The sequence below is a fragment of the Leiobunum rupestre genome, chromosome 10, assembly GCF_980474605.1.
Source record: "Leiobunum rupestre chromosome 10, qqLeiRupe1.1.hap1, whole genome shotgun sequence".
In the NCBI taxonomy this organism is placed as follows: Eukaryota; Metazoa; Arthropoda; class Arachnida; order Opiliones; family Sclerosomatidae; genus Leiobunum; species Leiobunum rupestre.
Window position 1 is genome coordinate 26,956,492 of NC_143393.1, and position 17,865 is coordinate 26,974,356.

The 17,865-nt window shown below is 36.2% G+C and overlaps 2 protein-coding genes and 1 pseudogene across 5 annotated transcripts in view; all 3 read left to right on the forward strand.

The window, feature by feature from the left end:
- Positions 1–936: 936 nt before the first annotated feature.
- LOC149925271 (charged multivesicular body protein 4b pseudogene) lies at positions 937–1,724 on the forward strand (annotated as a pseudogene).
- Positions 1,725–5,811: 4,087 nt separating this feature from the next.
- LOC149925272 (tRNA wybutosine-synthesizing protein 4-like) lies at positions 5,812–8,709 on the forward strand. Its single transcript, XM_090161719.1, has 14 exons — positions 5,812–5,881; positions 5,973–6,097; positions 6,159–6,240; positions 6,311–6,394; positions 6,453–6,564; positions 6,625–6,772; positions 6,837–6,903; positions 6,964–6,995; positions 7,058–7,148; positions 7,244–7,500; positions 7,560–7,729; positions 7,791–8,095; positions 8,179–8,348; positions 8,409–8,709. Exons 1-14 carry the CDS (start codon positions 5,855–5,857, stop codon positions 8,707–8,709), a joined length of 1,971 nt encoding a protein of 656 aa, XP_090017845.1. The 5' UTR covers positions 5,812–5,854.
- Positions 8,710–10,372: 1,663 nt separating this feature from the next.
- Positions 10,373–17,865, forward strand: part of Ptpmeg (protein tyrosine phosphatase Meg) — a 30,756-nt gene continuing 23,263 nt past the window's right edge. For 2 of the 4 annotated variants that reach the window (XM_090161940.1, XM_090161941.1), the window contains exon 1: positions 10,796–10,931. Coding sequence is in view for 2 of the 4 variants with exons in the window: in XM_090161942.1 (XP_090018068.1) it covers positions 10,851–10,931 (81 nt within the window). In the remaining 2 variants the exon portion in view is untranslated. Of the gene's footprint in view, positions 10,558–10,776; positions 10,932–17,865 lie in introns of those variants that run through there. The other 2 variants (XM_090161942.1, XM_090161943.1) reach the window with 2 other exon arrangements.

Below are 17,865 nucleotides of genomic sequence, written 5' to 3' on the forward strand. Positions count from 1 at the left end.
ATTTCGAATAAGCATAAATCAATGCAAATTGTCGAAGTCGATTTCGACATGGTATAGGGTATCGAGATCGAATTCCCATTCGATTTTTTACAGACTCGCCCACCAGTAACGTAAAAGGAACATTTAAACAACAAGGCCAAGTTACTTTAAAGAAAGGCCTATTAACTGTCGTCCTCTAGTGCCTAAATTTTCACGTAGTCGTGAAATATGGAGTCCATAAATTATAATTTATTATTATTATTTATTGTTATTATTATTATTTTGCATTGTAAGCGAGACCAAACTAAACTGACAGTAGACAGAGCTGGCCTGGAATAGCAATGACCCTTGGTTTGTAGGCTTTGTATATACAGAATGGGCAGTAACGCCCCCTGGCGTTATCTATAGGATTCATGCGTTGTTTAAATTTTGGTCAGAAATATATCCACCAAGTTTTAAATTTAATTCGTGAAAGCTGTCTGCTTATTCAAAATTATCTCTATACAATAGCAGAAAGTTTCCTCTTAGAAACATTTACATACAAAAGTATTCACAAATTTAGTGGACGGATATTAAGGCAGATGACGCAATTTTTCCTAAACTCGAAGCCTATAAGAACCAGCAGGAATCCATACCTCTAGTTGTAATGCTTATCCTGCCGTATCTCGTATGGTAAGATCACTCTAGACGGCTTTGGCCCCGCCTACGAGAGAAAAAAATCCCCTTTACGCGTGCTCCCCTCTCACGTTTGTTGATTATCAGCCACATCGAGACGAAAATCTGCCGCGATAATCATTCCAAGTAGAGGTGTGGATTCCTGGAACCAGTTATCTTATCAATATCCACTGTTTTCTAGATATATCTTTGACCGTTATACTGATTTGAAAGATGAAGATTAGATTTTTTGAAATGTCGATTTTTGCGTCAAGAATTCCAAACCACCCCTTTTAGTTTGTTACTTGTAATAATTTGAAAAATGAGTTTCTTGGCTAAAATATTCGGTTTCGGAAAGAATGGACAAGTGGTCGCGACTTCCGCCGAAGCCATTAAAAAGCTCCGGATTGTTGAAGAGATGCTTATTAAGAAACAAGAGTATTTGGAAACGAAATCTGAACAAGAAATGGTCACTGTGAGAAGTCACGGAAAGAAAAACAAGCGAGTAGCTCTTCAAGCCTTGAAAAGGAAGAAACGGTATGAAAAACAACTCGACCAGATAGATGGAACATTAACGACAATAGAATTCCAGAGAGAAGCTCTAGAGAACTCGAAAACCAACACCGAAGTGCTGAAAATCATGGGTTACGCAGCGAAAGCTCTGAAAAATGCCCACGACGATATGGATATTGACAAAGTACGCGATTTAATGGATGACGTACAAGAACAACAAGAAATAGCCAATGAAATATCCGAAGCCATTTCTAATCCTTTTGGCAATGAAGTGGATGAAGATGAACTACTGAAGGAGCTTGAAGAATTAGAGCAAGAAGCGCTAAACGCTCAACTCTTGGATGTCGAAGGTCCATCAACCGATAAACTACCGTCTCCTCCGAGTGCGGAACCAACCAGACCCTCAAAAGCAAACGCTGCTGTGGAAGAGGATGAGGATGTGAAAAAATTAGCCGAGTGGACTTCTTAATCCATTGTTTTTGAAAAATAACCTTTTGAAAAGTTAGAACATTTTTAGCACTATATTTTGTGTAAATAATTGGTTGGTGGTTGCTCTATGGAGCCAAATCTTTCAATAAATTATTCTGATAACGTTCCACGAACGAAAGCATCAATTGGCATTAATTGCTGTATAATTGCGGTATAAGTGAGTTTCAATAACCGTACCGCCATCTATTGGCTTTGAAAATAACTATTATAATGGTACTTTATCATAACAAAGAGAAGCCGCAACTGACGTCATAGATCACGCTGAGGTATGACGTCAAAATACCATTATCCTCTTCTTTTTCGTCTAACTCCGCATGTATTAGATATTATTGAAACTCGCTTATTGGATAATGTCAACAATTTGGGTCTAATGACATCATACCAAGTTAAATCGTAACATTATTATTATGCTTCCTAAACATAAAGGCACTTTTCAAATATTTATAAAAAGTATAGAAGCTAGTATTTATGCAAAGACTCATATCTGGCAGCAAATCACCAAACGTCGAAGAATAAATGAAACAGAAGAATCTTTAAAAGATGAAAACGGCTTTTCCAGTTTTAGATCGAAAATTGTAAAATACTTAAAATCTTGCACCGAACAACAGGCGGAGGATCATATGAGACATATGAAACTGTTTTTAATCATGCATTGCACTAAAAAGTGAAAAATGATAAATAACTGAAAATCGATTTTATTTTGAAAAATTTCAAAATTTCCTATGGAATATTCCTTGTGCAGGGGGACATTTACTAGTGTAAAATTGAATGACCTTGAACCATGTCTTCAAGGTCATTCAAAAACAATCTCGGGAACAGTTGGGTTTACGGATTTGGTTCCAATTAGAAAGTTGTTATTTATCATTTTTGGTTTTTCAGTGGACACCCTGTATAGTATCCGTGTCAACTTTTCTCTGAGAGCAGTTCTCCTAAATCTTAAGTACAGTGGCGTAGCCAGGGGGGGCACAAGGGGCATATGCCCCCCCCCCCGAAACGTATGGTCGTGCGTACAAATATTTTTATTTTTTTACTTTTTTTTCAATGGTGTGCCCCCCCCCCCGAAACAAAATCCTGGCTACGCCACTGCTTAAGTATAACCAAAGATAATATAAACCTCGAACTCTAGATTCGAGTTCTAGAAACTTTCTGATTGACGGTTTTGGAACGAAGGGCTTACCCTTTTCCGGCACGTGCCCTCCAGCATTCCTTTCTTTGATTTGGAAACTTGTACACAATTTTTTGAAGTGACGGACCACTCGGTTAAAATGCATTAATAGCATATGTAATATAATTACTCATAATTATGCTACTAGCTCTATTTCTTCACTAACGGTTTGTTCCACAGATATTGCGTCATCCGTACTCAACGTAATATTTGACGTCATCGAATCTCAAACATAGAGATAGAAACGAAATAGAGGGAAGATTACTGCGTTAAGGCACCCTTGTTTTGACCGGGAAAATTCATCCCCCCCCCCCACGAATGTATGAAAGTGGAGATGGGCAGAATTTGCAACGCCATCTATCCTTCCTTTGTTTACATCAAATGACAGTTGGTTTTCCAAAAGGCATAATGTATTTCATTTCACCGCGCGTCGATGGCGCCACGTAATCTGCCCATCTCATGGCTTCCTACATTGGTGAAAAGGGGTCGGCAATCGCGGTCAACTTCGCCAGATACAATAGTGCCTCTATTTCTTTTCTATCTTTATGATCTCAAATGTCGATTATGCCGTCACCACGGCCAACTTTGATCTCTCGCGCTACAGCGGCCATCTCATTCGTTGACATTTCTGTGTTAACCTATGAGCAAAAGATGTGTATGACGTCAGCGCCCCTAGCGGATTATTATTTTTTGAATAGCTTTTACATTGAAGTCAATATAAAAACCGAGCGTGGCGCTGACCATAGAAATCTCATAGGTAACTATAATGCTGCCGTGTAACTGGCAAATGGGCCAAACGCCGTGGCAGACGATAGCCAGATCTCAGCCAATCAGAGCTCAAAGAGTGGTTCTGCCAAGAATTTAATGTCACCAGAGAGAATGACGTCACCTATCTCCCGCTATAGTAGCGGATCCAAGGAGGATTATTATCCTCCTTGGCGGAACCACTCTACGGCCTCTCATTGGCTGAAGGTTCAAGGCGAACTGGCGTCAAGCTCAGCCGTAGGCGGCAGCATTCTAGTTACCTATGAGATTTCTATGGCGCTGACACATGTACAGTTATAGGGGGAAAATCCTTGCTCGCGGAATTTCGACGAATGTGTTGGCCGCTGTAGCGCGAACAGCGCGTGATCAAAGTTGGCCGTGCCGTCTAAAATTCCGACACCAAAAATTCCTTTTCAATTTAAAGGTTTTCCATTCGCTTAAATACATATGTTAGTATCCAATAATGTGACTCCCAAAATTACTAAGATGAATAAAAAGGTTAAAATCTAACGTAGTCCACCTTTTTACTGGTTCGTGGTGAAACAAACCGTTAGTGAAGATTTTTGCAATTATGTTACATATGTTAATAGGCATTAATAAACATCTGTAAAGAAATCGACCAGAATAAATATTTCCGAGAGCCAGGACCTGCATATTAGCGCTTGTTGAAATAATGGAAACAGAACGTCAATATGTCAAAAACGATACCTGGTTAAAAGGCATACCATGAAAAGTTTCTGTTATTTCATCAAGCACTATAAAAACCGTCACTTTCAGATTACGTAGAACCACGTAGCGGCCAACGCGGGCGCTCATAAACTGCTGGATTTTCGTCTGCTACTCAGTCTGTGTGTTTGAATTTCTCGCGTTGACCGCTACGTGGCTCTATGTAAACTGAAAAGGGTGATTGAGAGGGGAAAAAATAAATTCGAGCAAAAATAGATGGAAAGCCTTTTGAACTATCTTCTGCTTCACCGTTGTCCGACCCATTGAGTTTGGAAAATAGTATTTCTAGTCTTCTAGAGCCAAAATTTGTATTTGATGGCTGGGGACACTTTTTGAAATCATGTACGAAGCAAAACAGTTATCACTCTCCACTCTGGTTATCATTAGTCGGTGGCGTCATCTTCTGCAAGTTAACGGTGATAATAATTCAAGCAAGTGGCGCTATCTACCACTAGCGTGAAACGAGTATAAACAGACGACATTTAAAAAATTATATTTTCTTTGAAAGATAGTTGACGCCACCGACTAATAATTCGCGACCGAATACTATCGCTACGCTCCCTATGGTTCTCCATTGAAACCAAGATAGGTAGCAGCTAAAGCAGACGCTATTAGTTTTTCCTTCATCGTTATTCGTAAATTTGACTTTATAAAATGAATACTTGCATTTAATATGATTTTTCCATCGTTTGATTATATTTGTCTGTAGCAGACGCTAGATCATAGGCGTCACCTAGACTCGTTTCGGCTGCTAACTCTTTCGGTTTCTGCATGATTTCTCGGGTACGTAGGTAAGGATTATTTTTTTGATGATCTCAAGAAAGTGTTCTTCAAGAGTCAAGACCCCAGCCACAGCAGATATAAATTGTCTCTAGAAGTACTATATTCTCAATTCAATGGTCCCAACGCCGTTTAGATATTTTGTGTTAAAATTAGTGATAATACCAATGAGGTAGATCCAAATCCGCCTTCCATGACCTACCGTTTCACGGGACAGTATAGCCGCGTTCACACTAGACACTTTGGAAACGTTTTAAAATAATAATAATAATAATAATATGGTCTTTATAAAGGGATATCCCCTTCAGCAAAGCTGATTTTCAAGAGGGTCCCGGTTAAAATATACAAAATTTGTAGATAACAAGTCAGATTTCGACAGGTTTCGAAAGATGGAATTGTAAAATTTTGGTGACGAATGTATTCATCGTATGGCTATTAATACAGTTGACTCCGAAAATGTTGAATTTGATCTTTCAAAATCGTTTCAAAACGTTTCCAAAGTGCGTAGTGTGAACGCGGCTTCTTTGTCAAAGACTATATATACGCTTCGCTAAACAGATGGCGCCAACACGATTGGATAAAGTTGAAACCATAGATAGAAAAGAAATAGAGGCACTATTGTATGCGCGGTGAAATGAAATCTAGGAACATTCATACTCCTAGATCAAAGAGTAAACGTGTCCCGCGAATCCCAGATTTGTTTGTATCTCTAGTCTATATTCTACCTCATTGGATAATACCCTTAAAATAAAATACCCTTAAGTAAATGTAAAAAGCTCTAAAATGAGTGTGGAACTCAATGAAAAACAGGTATGACATTTTCAAATAATCAAATTCCATCGGTTTAAAATAAAAAAACAATCATTCCTAATGATTTTGATTCCTTTCCCAATTTATTAAGGTTCAAAATACAAATAACAGTAGTATAACCAGCAAGTTATCTGCAAGTCGTAAAGGATATTTTACTGATGATTTTCTTCAATATTTTGTTGATAAGCCACGAATTAGGTCCAGTATCATAAATAGGTAGAAAAGAGTATTGATTTGTCCATTTCATAATTTTAATCAAACTTACATCGTTATTAAGGGGATATCATGTTCGAGCGGTTACAATGGAACAAAGCATTCAAACTGTTGTCAGTATTTTGATTAGAAATCCTTCCAGTCAAGTTAGTATTTTTTTTTGGCTGATTATGTGCGGTTATGGTTTTTTTTAAATACCTATGATTGCTTGCGTAGATTGTAAACCTTGGAGTGGGTTTTGATACCACATACTTCAGACTTCAAAAACAGAATCTTTTACCAAATATTCAATATTTTGAAGTAGTTCATTCCTTATTTTCATTAAAAGGAATTGTTTATTAATGCTTAGTTCTTTCAGGTAGATTTTCACCCTGTAATTAACCGTAAAAAGGAAATTATATTAAAAACACCGGTTTTAAATAATTTTATTGAAACTTTTGATCTATGTAATTTTACCGGCAAACATGTTGGTATGAACTTTTAGAATATTGTCTTTTTGGTCAAAATTTAACCAAGTATTATAATTAAAGTATTGAAGAATAATAACTACACTATGATATCATCGAATTTATGCGATTTGAACCGTTTGGAGGAATCTTTCAAAGAAGGTGGGATTGAAACCAATCTTCCTACAGTTTTCATTTCAGAATGTGTTCTAAATTACTTGGATACCAAAAGGTTAACACAAATTATATATTGGTGTATAATGAAATTGATTAAGTATTAATTGTTTAAATTGCAGCTCCGACAATCTAATTAAATGGATTGCCGATAAATTTGAAAATTCCATGTTCGTTGTTTATGATCAGGTTAGTTCATCTGATAGCATCAGTTGATTATTTATACTCACTGACAGTTATATAATTTAGATTAATCCATTGGATGGATTCGGATCTGTTATGTAAGTATAAATAATGAATTGATTTAACTTTTCAGAATTTTTAATTGGCAATTTAATTAAAGGACAAATCACTTTGCATCAATTGGAACGCCACTGGGATCCATACTTCAATATCCGACTTTAGCTGACCAAGAAAAACGCTACAAAGATTTGGTTCGCTGTAGTATTAAAACGTTACTATTGTTGATTATTTTATCTATAATAAATTTAAGATTTTTTCTTAATTAATTCATAATATCTTCAAATAGGGCTGGAAGCATTGCGTTTGCAAAGACGTAAGTGATTCTTACAGTTCTTTTCTTGAGTCTGAAATAGATCGTTTGAATTCACTGGAAATATTTGACGAATATGAAGAACTGGATTTAGTCTGTTCGCATTACTGTGTCATTGTTTCTGCCCAAGGAAACTTATCAGAATCTCTTTTTGTATCTTCTAATTATCCCGAGACAATCAAATGTCAAGAATCCAGCATTAAGATTGAAGCTTTGCCCAGCTCTTTAGAAAGGTAGCGTTTCTATTTGTAAAGTTTGTTTTGAATTTTAATTTAGAGATTTTTTTATCAAGGTTTGGACACAGCGCTACGTTATTTGCAGATAATAAAGTTGTTGTAACTGGTGGTTTTGGTCCAAATTCTAAAGGTCATCACGAACGGTTGAAAGGATTAACATCATTTTATCTAAAAACGGATTTTGAAACAACCAATGAGCCATTTACAGATGATTTAAATATCTTAGGTAATGCGACTTAATTCCAACTGCTTAAATAATAACACTATAGTAATTAAAATAATTTAAGGAAGCAGAATGTTTGGCAAGATGGTGAACTTGTCTGATGAAAAAATACTCGTATTTGGTGGACGAGCCTCTCCAGCTAGTGACGCTTATAAATGCCCCATTTTAATAACCAAAAATTCTTCTCAATGGAAAGCCGAAACTTTAAAATGTAGTATGTCGAACTGTGATTACTTTCCAATATGGAGACATACCTGCAGCTATATTAGACCGCATGAAAAAGTGGTTATTTATGGTGGAGTTAATGGAAAAATGAATATTTCACCGCAAGTTATCGTTTTTGATTTGAAAACGACTTGCTGGGAAAAAGTAAGATGTTATATCATTTATTTAAAGTGGCTTATTGCCCATTTTTAACTTAAATGTTTTCTTAATCTTTCTTTTATCGGCAGAAAAGTGAAAGGAATCCTGGAAGACATTCCCATTCAGCTGCAGTTTATGGAAATAAAATTTTAATCTCTGGAGGAAGAAACAAATGTACAAGTTTGCCATTGTTGGAATCTTACGATATCTTAAATGATAAATGGAATAAAATTTCAACTATTCCAGAAATCAAACCAAGGTTAATTGTAAAATGTTTCATTTTTATTTGCATAGCAACAATTGAAATTCTTTTTTTTAGGTATTCTCATACATCCCATATTATTGGCGGTGATCAACTGCTTCTGTTAGGTGGTGTTGTAAACAGTGATTCATTTGTGAGCTTGGTTAATTTGAAAACCATGAGTTGTGTAAATATAGCTCTGCCATCTAATACAGTGATTTCTCAAATTTTCATTAGGCACAGTTCCTATGTGCTTGAAGAAACTGATAAAGCTATTAAAATTATGTGTTTTGGGGGTGGAGGCAATTGTTTTTCGTTTGGCAGTCATTTTAATAAAAATTGTATTATTACTGTACTTAAAAGGCATATAAAAAATTAAAAAATCAAATCAATTTTATTATATACTGGCGGCAATATTCGTACGTGACTATACTATATGCTATAAAGCATAAACCCATAGAAAATACAAAAGAGGAATAGAAACGATATCGGTTTATCTTCTCAGTGTACTTTATTAAACCAATAGACGTTTCAATATATCATCCTCCAAGGAAATCACCAAGAAGTAATATTTCCGAGAGCCAGGACCTGCACGTCACAGTTAATATAGTGCTTGTTAAAATAATGGAAATTTTTAACCTTTACGCCAGCAACAAGTGTTCCCTTTTAACCAGCTTTTTTGACTTATTAAGGCTTGGAAAAAACACGATGTTCCGTTTACAGGCGAAAGGTTTCCTTTATTTCAACAAGCACTATATAAACAATAACTTGCGGGTCCTGGCTCTCTGAAATATTACTTGGCGATTTCCTTGGAGGATGATTTATTTAAAGGGACTTTCAAGAGACCCTCTAGTCAATTTAAAATACGTCATTCGGTCGCCGTTCGTTGTGAAGCCAAAGTTACGACCGAATGACGTATTTCAAAACGACTAAGTCTTTCTTGAAAGTCCCTTTAAGTGCTTATTAAAGGGACTTTCAAGGGAGGTGTGAGGGATCGGGAGTCGATTCAAAAAACGGAACTGAAACGTCATCAGAGTGTAACTTTGTAATTGCGATGAACGATGACCGAATGACGTATTTTAAATGGACTTCTCCCCCAGGTCTCCCTTGAAAGTGCCTTGTTCCACTAATGTTAATAGTTTAACCTTGGAGTGCTGCTGGGACTAGTGACGTAGTCCGATAATCCAAACTTTGTTGGTCTTTTTCACCTTTTCGGCGTTGTTTAATACGATTACGTAGTCCAACGGTGGTTCTCGTTTTTCTTGCATTTGCTGTAATCTCAAGGATCTGGGAGGCAGATTATGTGGAGGGCCATGTGTGGTTGACCAGGGCCGGCCATACCATAGATGTACTTTCTGCTCAATCTCGTTGGACTTTCCGCAGCCGCACTCGGGAGTTTCTCCATTCTACCGATTATTTTTTTTTCTTGCTTTTCCACTTGTGGGTTATATACAAGCTATTCTAGCTTCGTAACTTGTATTTTTCTTAATAATAAATAAATAAATAAATAAATACCATAGGGTGAACGGAGCTACCGCTCCAGGCGCCAAGTCTCAGGGAGCGCCTTAATGGTAAAGACCAATAAATATTTTTATATTAGGGACAAGCAAGGGGGGTGCCATAATCGGATCTCGCTCCATCCTAAAACTTGCCTCGGGCCGGCACTGAGGACGAACACCAATCCCCCAACGGGTCACCCCGGATTACTCGCATCAGGCCAAAGGAGGAAACCAAACATCTGTTTGGACCATAATACGTCTTTATCCCACTTAAAAAAACCAACAAAATACACCGAGCTAACTCCTAACTATACACTCTTTTACGTGCGTATTTCCCACATCAGCAATCACCCACAAGATTATCTATGTTCCGGCCGCCCCGACCGTACTACCTTTAGCTCTATTCTTCAAATTTACATCCCCAAACTAGTCCCCTTTGTTAGGTAGTAAGGTAATGGAGGACCCCACGAATATAGGCCACGAGATGCATTTCTAAAACTTGCTACTCCTCTTTTATATTTTCCAATAAAAATCTCAGCTACGGCAGTACCGTGGTTAGTCTTCTCAAACATTTTAATTAATAATTTTATATTGCTTTCTTTCTAAGTTTTTACGCCTTTTATGGTGGTGCCGCTTGTTTTCTTTAATTATAACAGTACACAAAATGTATATTTAAATTAGATAGGTTAACCTTTTGTTATAAACATTCCTAAATATACAGTTTTATAGTAAGTATCAATATTTCAGTGTAAGCTTCAGCTTTAGCTAAGGCCCGATGTTTGCCGATGTGTTAATTGTCAAGTTGTCAATTTGAGTTTTTGAAAATGTCTTGTGATTTATGAAGCTTTTACTATTATAATAGTAGCTTCAGTTGTATCGGATTTACATACGGTTTTGTATTTTGTTAATTTACAAAGGGTTTCACTGTTCTTTTCATTTGCTATTAGCAGCTGTATTACATTTATTCGGGATGAAAAGGAAGGAAAGAAACCCTAAAAGATTATTACGGATATAACAAGCTATGATCGTTGACTCTACATTGTGCCTACTTTTTGTTAATTTGATGAGGAAGCTCTGGATGTCGCCATCAATAAACGTATCGGTAAGAACACAAATGCATTCATTTTATTTTCATTATAATATTAAATAGTAATGTGAGCTTTCTAAATATAAGAAGCCATATTTATTACCGTTCTTAGTTAGAAGCTTCAGTATTTATTTTCATTTTTGTATTCACGCTCTTTTGAAGTTATCTGATAACCTAGCATTGAAACTCCTTTTTGAAAAACAATAAGTTAGGTGCGAGCGAGTTTATTTTATTGTTTTCAATGAAAGCTAGTCACAGAGTGACATCATAGAATGAAAAGTGCCTTCTAACATGGTGCTGTGAGATACAACATGAGAAGAGCGACTTAAAATGTACATGTAGTATGCTGTTTTGAAAAGCATAAAATATTAGCAAAGCACAATTTTCAAAAATTATAAAATGGATATAAATATATCCCATATCACTTGGAAATACCAGATAATCCTATTTATTCCTGATTGATTGGTGGGTTTGGTGTCATACTCCGCTTAAACAGAATACTCTTACGCTGTCTATTAGCCTGGCACTCCCTTCATCTAACTCTGGCAGCATCTTAAGCAGTCTACCTCAATTTTTCCATCGTTAATCATTCAATCATTTATTAAATTATAATTAACAGTGAGGAGGGCATGACACTCTAGAAGCACATTCTCTATTGCAGTGTTTCTCAAGCTATTTTCATTGCAGAGCCCTTTTCTATTTAAAGAAAATCCCCGGAGCCCCAACAATCTGGGGGTGAAAAATTTACCTAAATATTCATAAATAATGGCGAATATGACATTCATCAATCCCATTTCATTTAAAAAATAATCACAACATGCTTGTAGAGCTTGTAGAAAATCAAGAGTCCAGAGAGTCCACTGTATCTCATACAAGTTCTGATTCAGAATATCTATCTGAAATTAATGCGTCATTTGATGATATTATCAATGAAAATATTTTAAACTAGTCAAAGTCACATAACTCAAGTGATAATAAACTCCTATTTTTATTCTGACGAGTAAAGCAAAATGTTGCCTGTCCTTCTTGTTATTATACCCCATTTTACCCCCACTAGTCAGTGACTATGTAGTGTTCGTACGGGGACAAAATAAAGTCGGGGTCGGGGTCGGGGTGGGTCTAACCCCGCGAAAAACAAGTCGGGGTCGGGGATGGAAAATTCTTTGAGTTTATTATGAATAGAAAAATTATAAAAATAACTCAATTTTACTGAGCCTAGAGGTCTATAGCTTAGGCAATTGTTTAAGTAAGTTGTTTCATAAATTCACAAGTTATTTACAAACGTTGTAACTCCTTAGCTGAGACTGAGAGAGCCCGAAACAACGGAAATTATGAAAGTGAAACTAAAATTTAAAAAAGCTACTCAAGTCGGAGTTAAGCGTCGAGCGAGAACTACTTCAGCGGCATCAGCCGAAGGTCATTCGGATCATTCTATTGTCGCCCACGAAAAAAGGGAGAAAAGGAACTTATATATTTTATATATTTTTAGGATTTTAGCGGGGTGCGTTGGCGCGAAAATTTAAAATTACACTACAAAAACATAACCCCGAAAAATGGAAAACCCCGACTTAGTTTGCGACAGTCGGGGTCGGGGTCCCCGTACGAACACTATGACTATGAAAATAAATTAACGTAGGAGGCTCATTAGTCAGGCTGACTACGAAACTCTGGTGAACACTATACAAAATCGAAAGCAGACGAATTTTGAGGATTCATTCTTGGTAACGCTCAAAAGCTTTGGCCCTGGCCGACATATTTGGGCGCAAATCTTCTAATTTATAAGAAAAAGCGTGGATGACATCACAGTGTCGTTATTATATTAATGCTGACATCATCAGAGAAAGTTTTTCTTTAACGTGATGCTGGCATTGCTACCTGATACCATAAGTCTATAATTGTATCCATGAAGTGCCAGTTAGTTGACTTGAAATAAATACTAATATAAAGGCCAGAATAGAGAATGTTTCAAATTGCCAAAACCTTTGGGTATGAAGAATAGGAAATTTCATATCATAAATTGTGTGTCATTTCCCTATTTTCGCGTGCATTAGTAAATATAGCGCCATCTGCCTTAATAACCGTCAACCAAATAAGTGAAGAAATAGCATACGACTTTTGAATTTCTAGGTTTTTCCCATAGAGTAACCCACTCGCATAGAATGGAAGGCCCTATGGAAGCGCATGAAACATTAATCCTAACGGGCCAGCTAGTTTTCGAGGCGTGAATAAATATAGTCCGAAGAGCGATGCTGTGGTTTTTATTTTTTTTAGAGTATAAACCTGTAGGCCAACTTGTTTATTTCACGCCTCGAAAACGAGACGTTGCGTACGAAAAGTGTTAACAAGTTTCGCTGATAGCCTTCCACTCTATGTGAGTGGCTTACTCTATGGTTTTTCGGTTGAACTTTCAGCTGTTGCGCAAAGATAATTTTGAACGAGCAGACAGCTTTCAAATATTCAATTTAAAACTCTGGGCGATAATTATGACCAAAATTTAAACTACCCACGAAGCCTCTACATACAAACCTGAGCGGATTTGTATGAACTGAGTCCATTTTCTCACTTAAAATCACTTTTTACACACAAACCTAAGGGATTTGTGTGTACTAAGATCACGTACCGTTAGGTCTAGAAGGATCAATGATATGTCAATCGACAGAAAATATCATATCCTCAATAGCTCTATATTCATTTTGGCGCTTGGGGGGCCCACAAGTTGTGATTTTGGGCGATTTTATTATTTACTTATGCTACTTATCTATATTAAACTACGCAGAGAGCCTATAGATACTTCTCTATACTAGTTTTATTGTTTACTTATGCTACTTATCTTAATTAAACTACGTACAAAGCCTATAGATACTTCCCTACACTAGTTTTATTATTTTTATGCTACTTATCTATATTAAACTACCTACATGTACTCGCCTTAATGTCGACTACGAGCCGAGTTTAAATTAGCACGTCGCGAGCAAAATGAAAACCATCGGGGCCACATTCCTATATTTTATTCCTATAACATAATATTCAATTATAATATAAATTATTTTTATGGTATAAGTAATACTATAAGTGTATACTATAATATTGTTACATAAGTGTGACACCTATTCTTCACATGCAAAAGTTTTACTGAGAGCTATAGAGTGTTGTCGTCTGATACGATTTTGAAAACTTGTAACGTCACAGCTGTAGTGTTAATAGTGGCCGCCATGACAGTTACCGTTTTTTATCAATAGGCAAATTGCAATGGTGACGTCGCAGGGTTTCAGACGACTACACTATTCACAAGACAGACTGCATTACGGGCATCGTCGCCGTTTTGAGTCCTCTTGCTAACGCGTCACACTTAGCCTTTGACAGCGCCTCGCTAGGGGGAGATTTTCTTCTTGTGATGACGTCACTCCGTTACTAGCTCTCAGTAAAATATTCCCAAAAGTGACAAACTTATAGAACAAATAGCAAACATTATCGCCGAACAGATTTTCATAATTATTGCGCAATCAAGGTTTAGTTCAACGCTGAGCACCCTAGCGTCTAAATATGTCCAAAGCGAAATTTACTACTACGCAGTCCAATTGTAAGTCCAAGTCGGAGCTTGCTGAGAATGTCAGTGTCGAAAAAAGGTTCCATCAGGACATTATCATAAAAACAAGAGGAAGTGTCATACTAATTGCTATTATTTTACTTATGCTACTACCAAGGACGATAATATACTACCCAATAAATCTTTTTTTCGACAATTCACTGTAGTCCGCCATTTGTTTTAAACCTGATAGCCCTGTTAACTTATCGACCATAATGTCGTTCCACGATAGAATATCCCTTTGTAATTTTCGTCCGTCCATCCGTTAACACGAGGTACATTTAAAATAATTTATGTTGTACGGTTGGTGTCTAAGGCCTGGGGCCGACACCACCTTGTGAATCTTGAAAACAAAAAAACAAATATTTTGTATGAGATTCCTAACCAGACTTGTAAATAGTGTATATTTTTAAGAGAGTCCACTGGACCCGGACCCCTCCGCCGATCTATTTTTTCGACGAGTCCAGGACTCGTCCCTCTCTCTTCGCCCCCCCCCCCCTCGTTTAAATTTATGTTTTCTTTAATCTCTCTTTATTCCTCCATATTATATTCGAAAATAAATGTCACCTAACCAGGCTGAGCCTATAAATTTTTTATTGTAATTTTAAAAGAGACAGTCAGAAATCGAACTGGAGCATTATTTCATTATATATTCCCAACACCAAAGTTTACGTATTTTCATATATAATCGTGATCGGGTAAATTAAAATGCTCGTAAATATTATCACAATTAATTTAACCATTAAAGTCTTCATTCCAAACCCATAGAGCTTAATTTTTTTTCTACCTTTATTCATTTTAATAAAGCAAAATTTTCGTCTTCAATGGCACTGTTACAATTACTGTGCCTAATGGAATACAGAGCAAGACTAACGAAGTATGAAAATTATTCCCCGCACGGTCCACACCTGTTTAAGTTAAAAGAGGAGAGCTGAAATAGTGACGGTCAGTATACACTATAGAGTAGTTTCAGTTCGTAGCTTTGGCTATGGTCGCCATTTTGTGCGGGATTTTACCTCTATGGGAAAAGCATAGGTGACGTCGTGTCACGTGATACTGAAATCACTGTATACAGATGCCTCAAAGAGAAAAATAATTCTACTTTTTATTTAATTCTCAAAATTTTCCCTCTTTTTACATATAATTTGAGCAAAGATAATTTAAACTCGTACCCTAGATTCGAATACTGAGAGCTTTCCCATTGACGGTTTTGTTACGAAGCGTTTACCCTTTTCCGGCACGTGACCTCAGAAAAATCGGGCTCTATCGGTTGTGGCACGGCCAACTTCGATCAGGCGATATAGGGTGGCAGCGTGTGATTGAAGTTGGCCGTGGTTGCGGTAAGGCGCAAACCATGGAGCGAATTTTTTCTGAGTTCCGGCGGGAAGTGGGTAAACGCTATCGACAACGCGCGAGAGAGTGATTTCGAATCTAGGGTACGAGTTTAAATTATTTTTGATTTGAGGGAGTCCCGTGGACTCTTTACCCCCTTCTAAAGACATTTTTTTAGGAGTCCCGTGATTTTTTTCAGGGGTTTTTGACGCGTGGACTGCCGCTATTTACAAGTCTGTTCCTAACTAAATCCAAGCTCTCAACGTGGATAACTACATAGAAATAAGCAATGAGGTAGAATAAATAGAGATCCAAACAAATCTGGGATTCGCGGGACACGTTTTATTTGAGTAGGAGAATTAGGCTTAAGTTTCAACTCTATCGAATCGTGTTGGCGCCATCTGTTTTTAGCGGTAGGAAAGATAACTGTCGTCTGCTTTATTGATCTTGGCGGAAATTTTGAACGTAATACTTGTTTTGATAGTTCTAAGATATGTACACTTTTAAAATTTGGTAGATCTTAAATATTTTTGGTTTTAAAAGTAAAATAACTTTTGCAATGGGTAGAAAATGTTCTGTCAAAAGTTTTGTAAATACTGGGAGAAATAAAAAAAAGTTTCTTGGCATAAGTAAGAAACTGAAAAATTGATAAGATCATAGATTAAATGTTCTGTTTTGAAGATTTCCTTTTAATCAGTCGGATTTGTTGAAAGAATGGCTTGAAGCTATGGTAATTTCAACTGGACTCCTGATCCAAATGACGTGATTTGTGGTGATCAATTTTTGGAATCGGATTATCGTTAAATTAAGATTACTATATACAACCGCGGTTCCAACTTTGCTTTTACCAGAGCAACACATTAAAAGAGGAATTGTATTTAACAAATTGACTAAATAAAATTAAAATAAGCTATCTAAATTTTAATTAAACAAATAATTTTAGAAAACCTACAGTCGCATTGACTTAAATGTACTCTTTCCTTGGTTGCGAAAAACATAGGCAAACAATCATAAAGGTTAAACAATTCAGACTTAAAAAAAAAACCAACAACAGATCGAATTTATGGAAATTGAAACTGATCAAGTACAATACACAGCTGGTGCATTAGAAGATACAGATATATGTATAGAGCTTGCAAATTATGAAATTGAAAATGTAAGTTATATAATATTAAAAAAAAATTAGCATAGTATTAAAATATTTTAAAATTAGGAAAAACAAAATGAGGTGACTGAAGAGACAGAAATTTATGAAGAAAAATAGGCTAGAAAGCAAATTCCTTTAACCAAATTAGATCATGTAATTTTAATGAACAGTCACTTTTTTTAAGAATGCATTTCAATTTAGAATTATTTTCAGAATTACAGTTTGTCCTTTGAAAAGGGTGTTAAACTATTTTAAACTTTGGCAATGTCATTTTTTGGTAAAGAATACAATGCGAAGGGTGGTTTACAAAAGCATTCTTTCTTGAATACATTATGAATTTAACAGACTAGATTTTTTCCAATCTGAAAGTAACCTATGGCTATTTTTGCAGTCCCTAACAACACAATTTGAACCAGTCATGATGTACCTTAAAAAAGATACAGCATATATTAAGCCTTGGAAAGATTTAAGTTGAGTTACTTTATATACTTACCAAAACTCTCATTCAGTTGATTATTATTTTTATTTAACTTTACAATTTGTAGTAATAAACGGTAATTTCCTCATTAGAAATTTAAAGATATAAACTAAACTTATACGATTATAAACTAAACAGTTTTAACTTGATTATCGTAAAAAAACAAGCGTGAATGGTTTTTTTTTAATTCAAGGAAGAAAGGGCTGATTGAGTCTGAGAAGACCGCGAGCCCGGCGAAACACCATCTGATTAATCAGGGCGAAATATGTGTAACGGCCACGCCAACGGGGGGATACGTGGGGACACCCGTGGCGGAAGTATTCCCTAAAATTACCTTGCTCGCGATTTTATCACTTAGTTTTTTCACTTCCAAGGCCAATCACAAAAATCCATAAAAGATGGTAGC

Excerpts from the sequence above, each read along its gene's own strand:
- LOC149925272 (XM_090161719.1), top strand. The coding sequence starts at position 5,855 with ATGAGTGTGGAACTCAATGAAAAACAG. Across the intron at positions 6,098-6,158 it reads AGGTCCAGTATCATAAATAG|GGGATATCATGTTCGAGCGG; the intron begins GTAGAAAAGAGT and ends ATCGTTATTAAG. Across the intron at positions 6,904-6,963 it reads TGTTCGTTGTTTATGATCAG|ATTAATCCATTGGATGGATT; the intron begins GTTAGTTCATCT and ends TATATAATTTAG.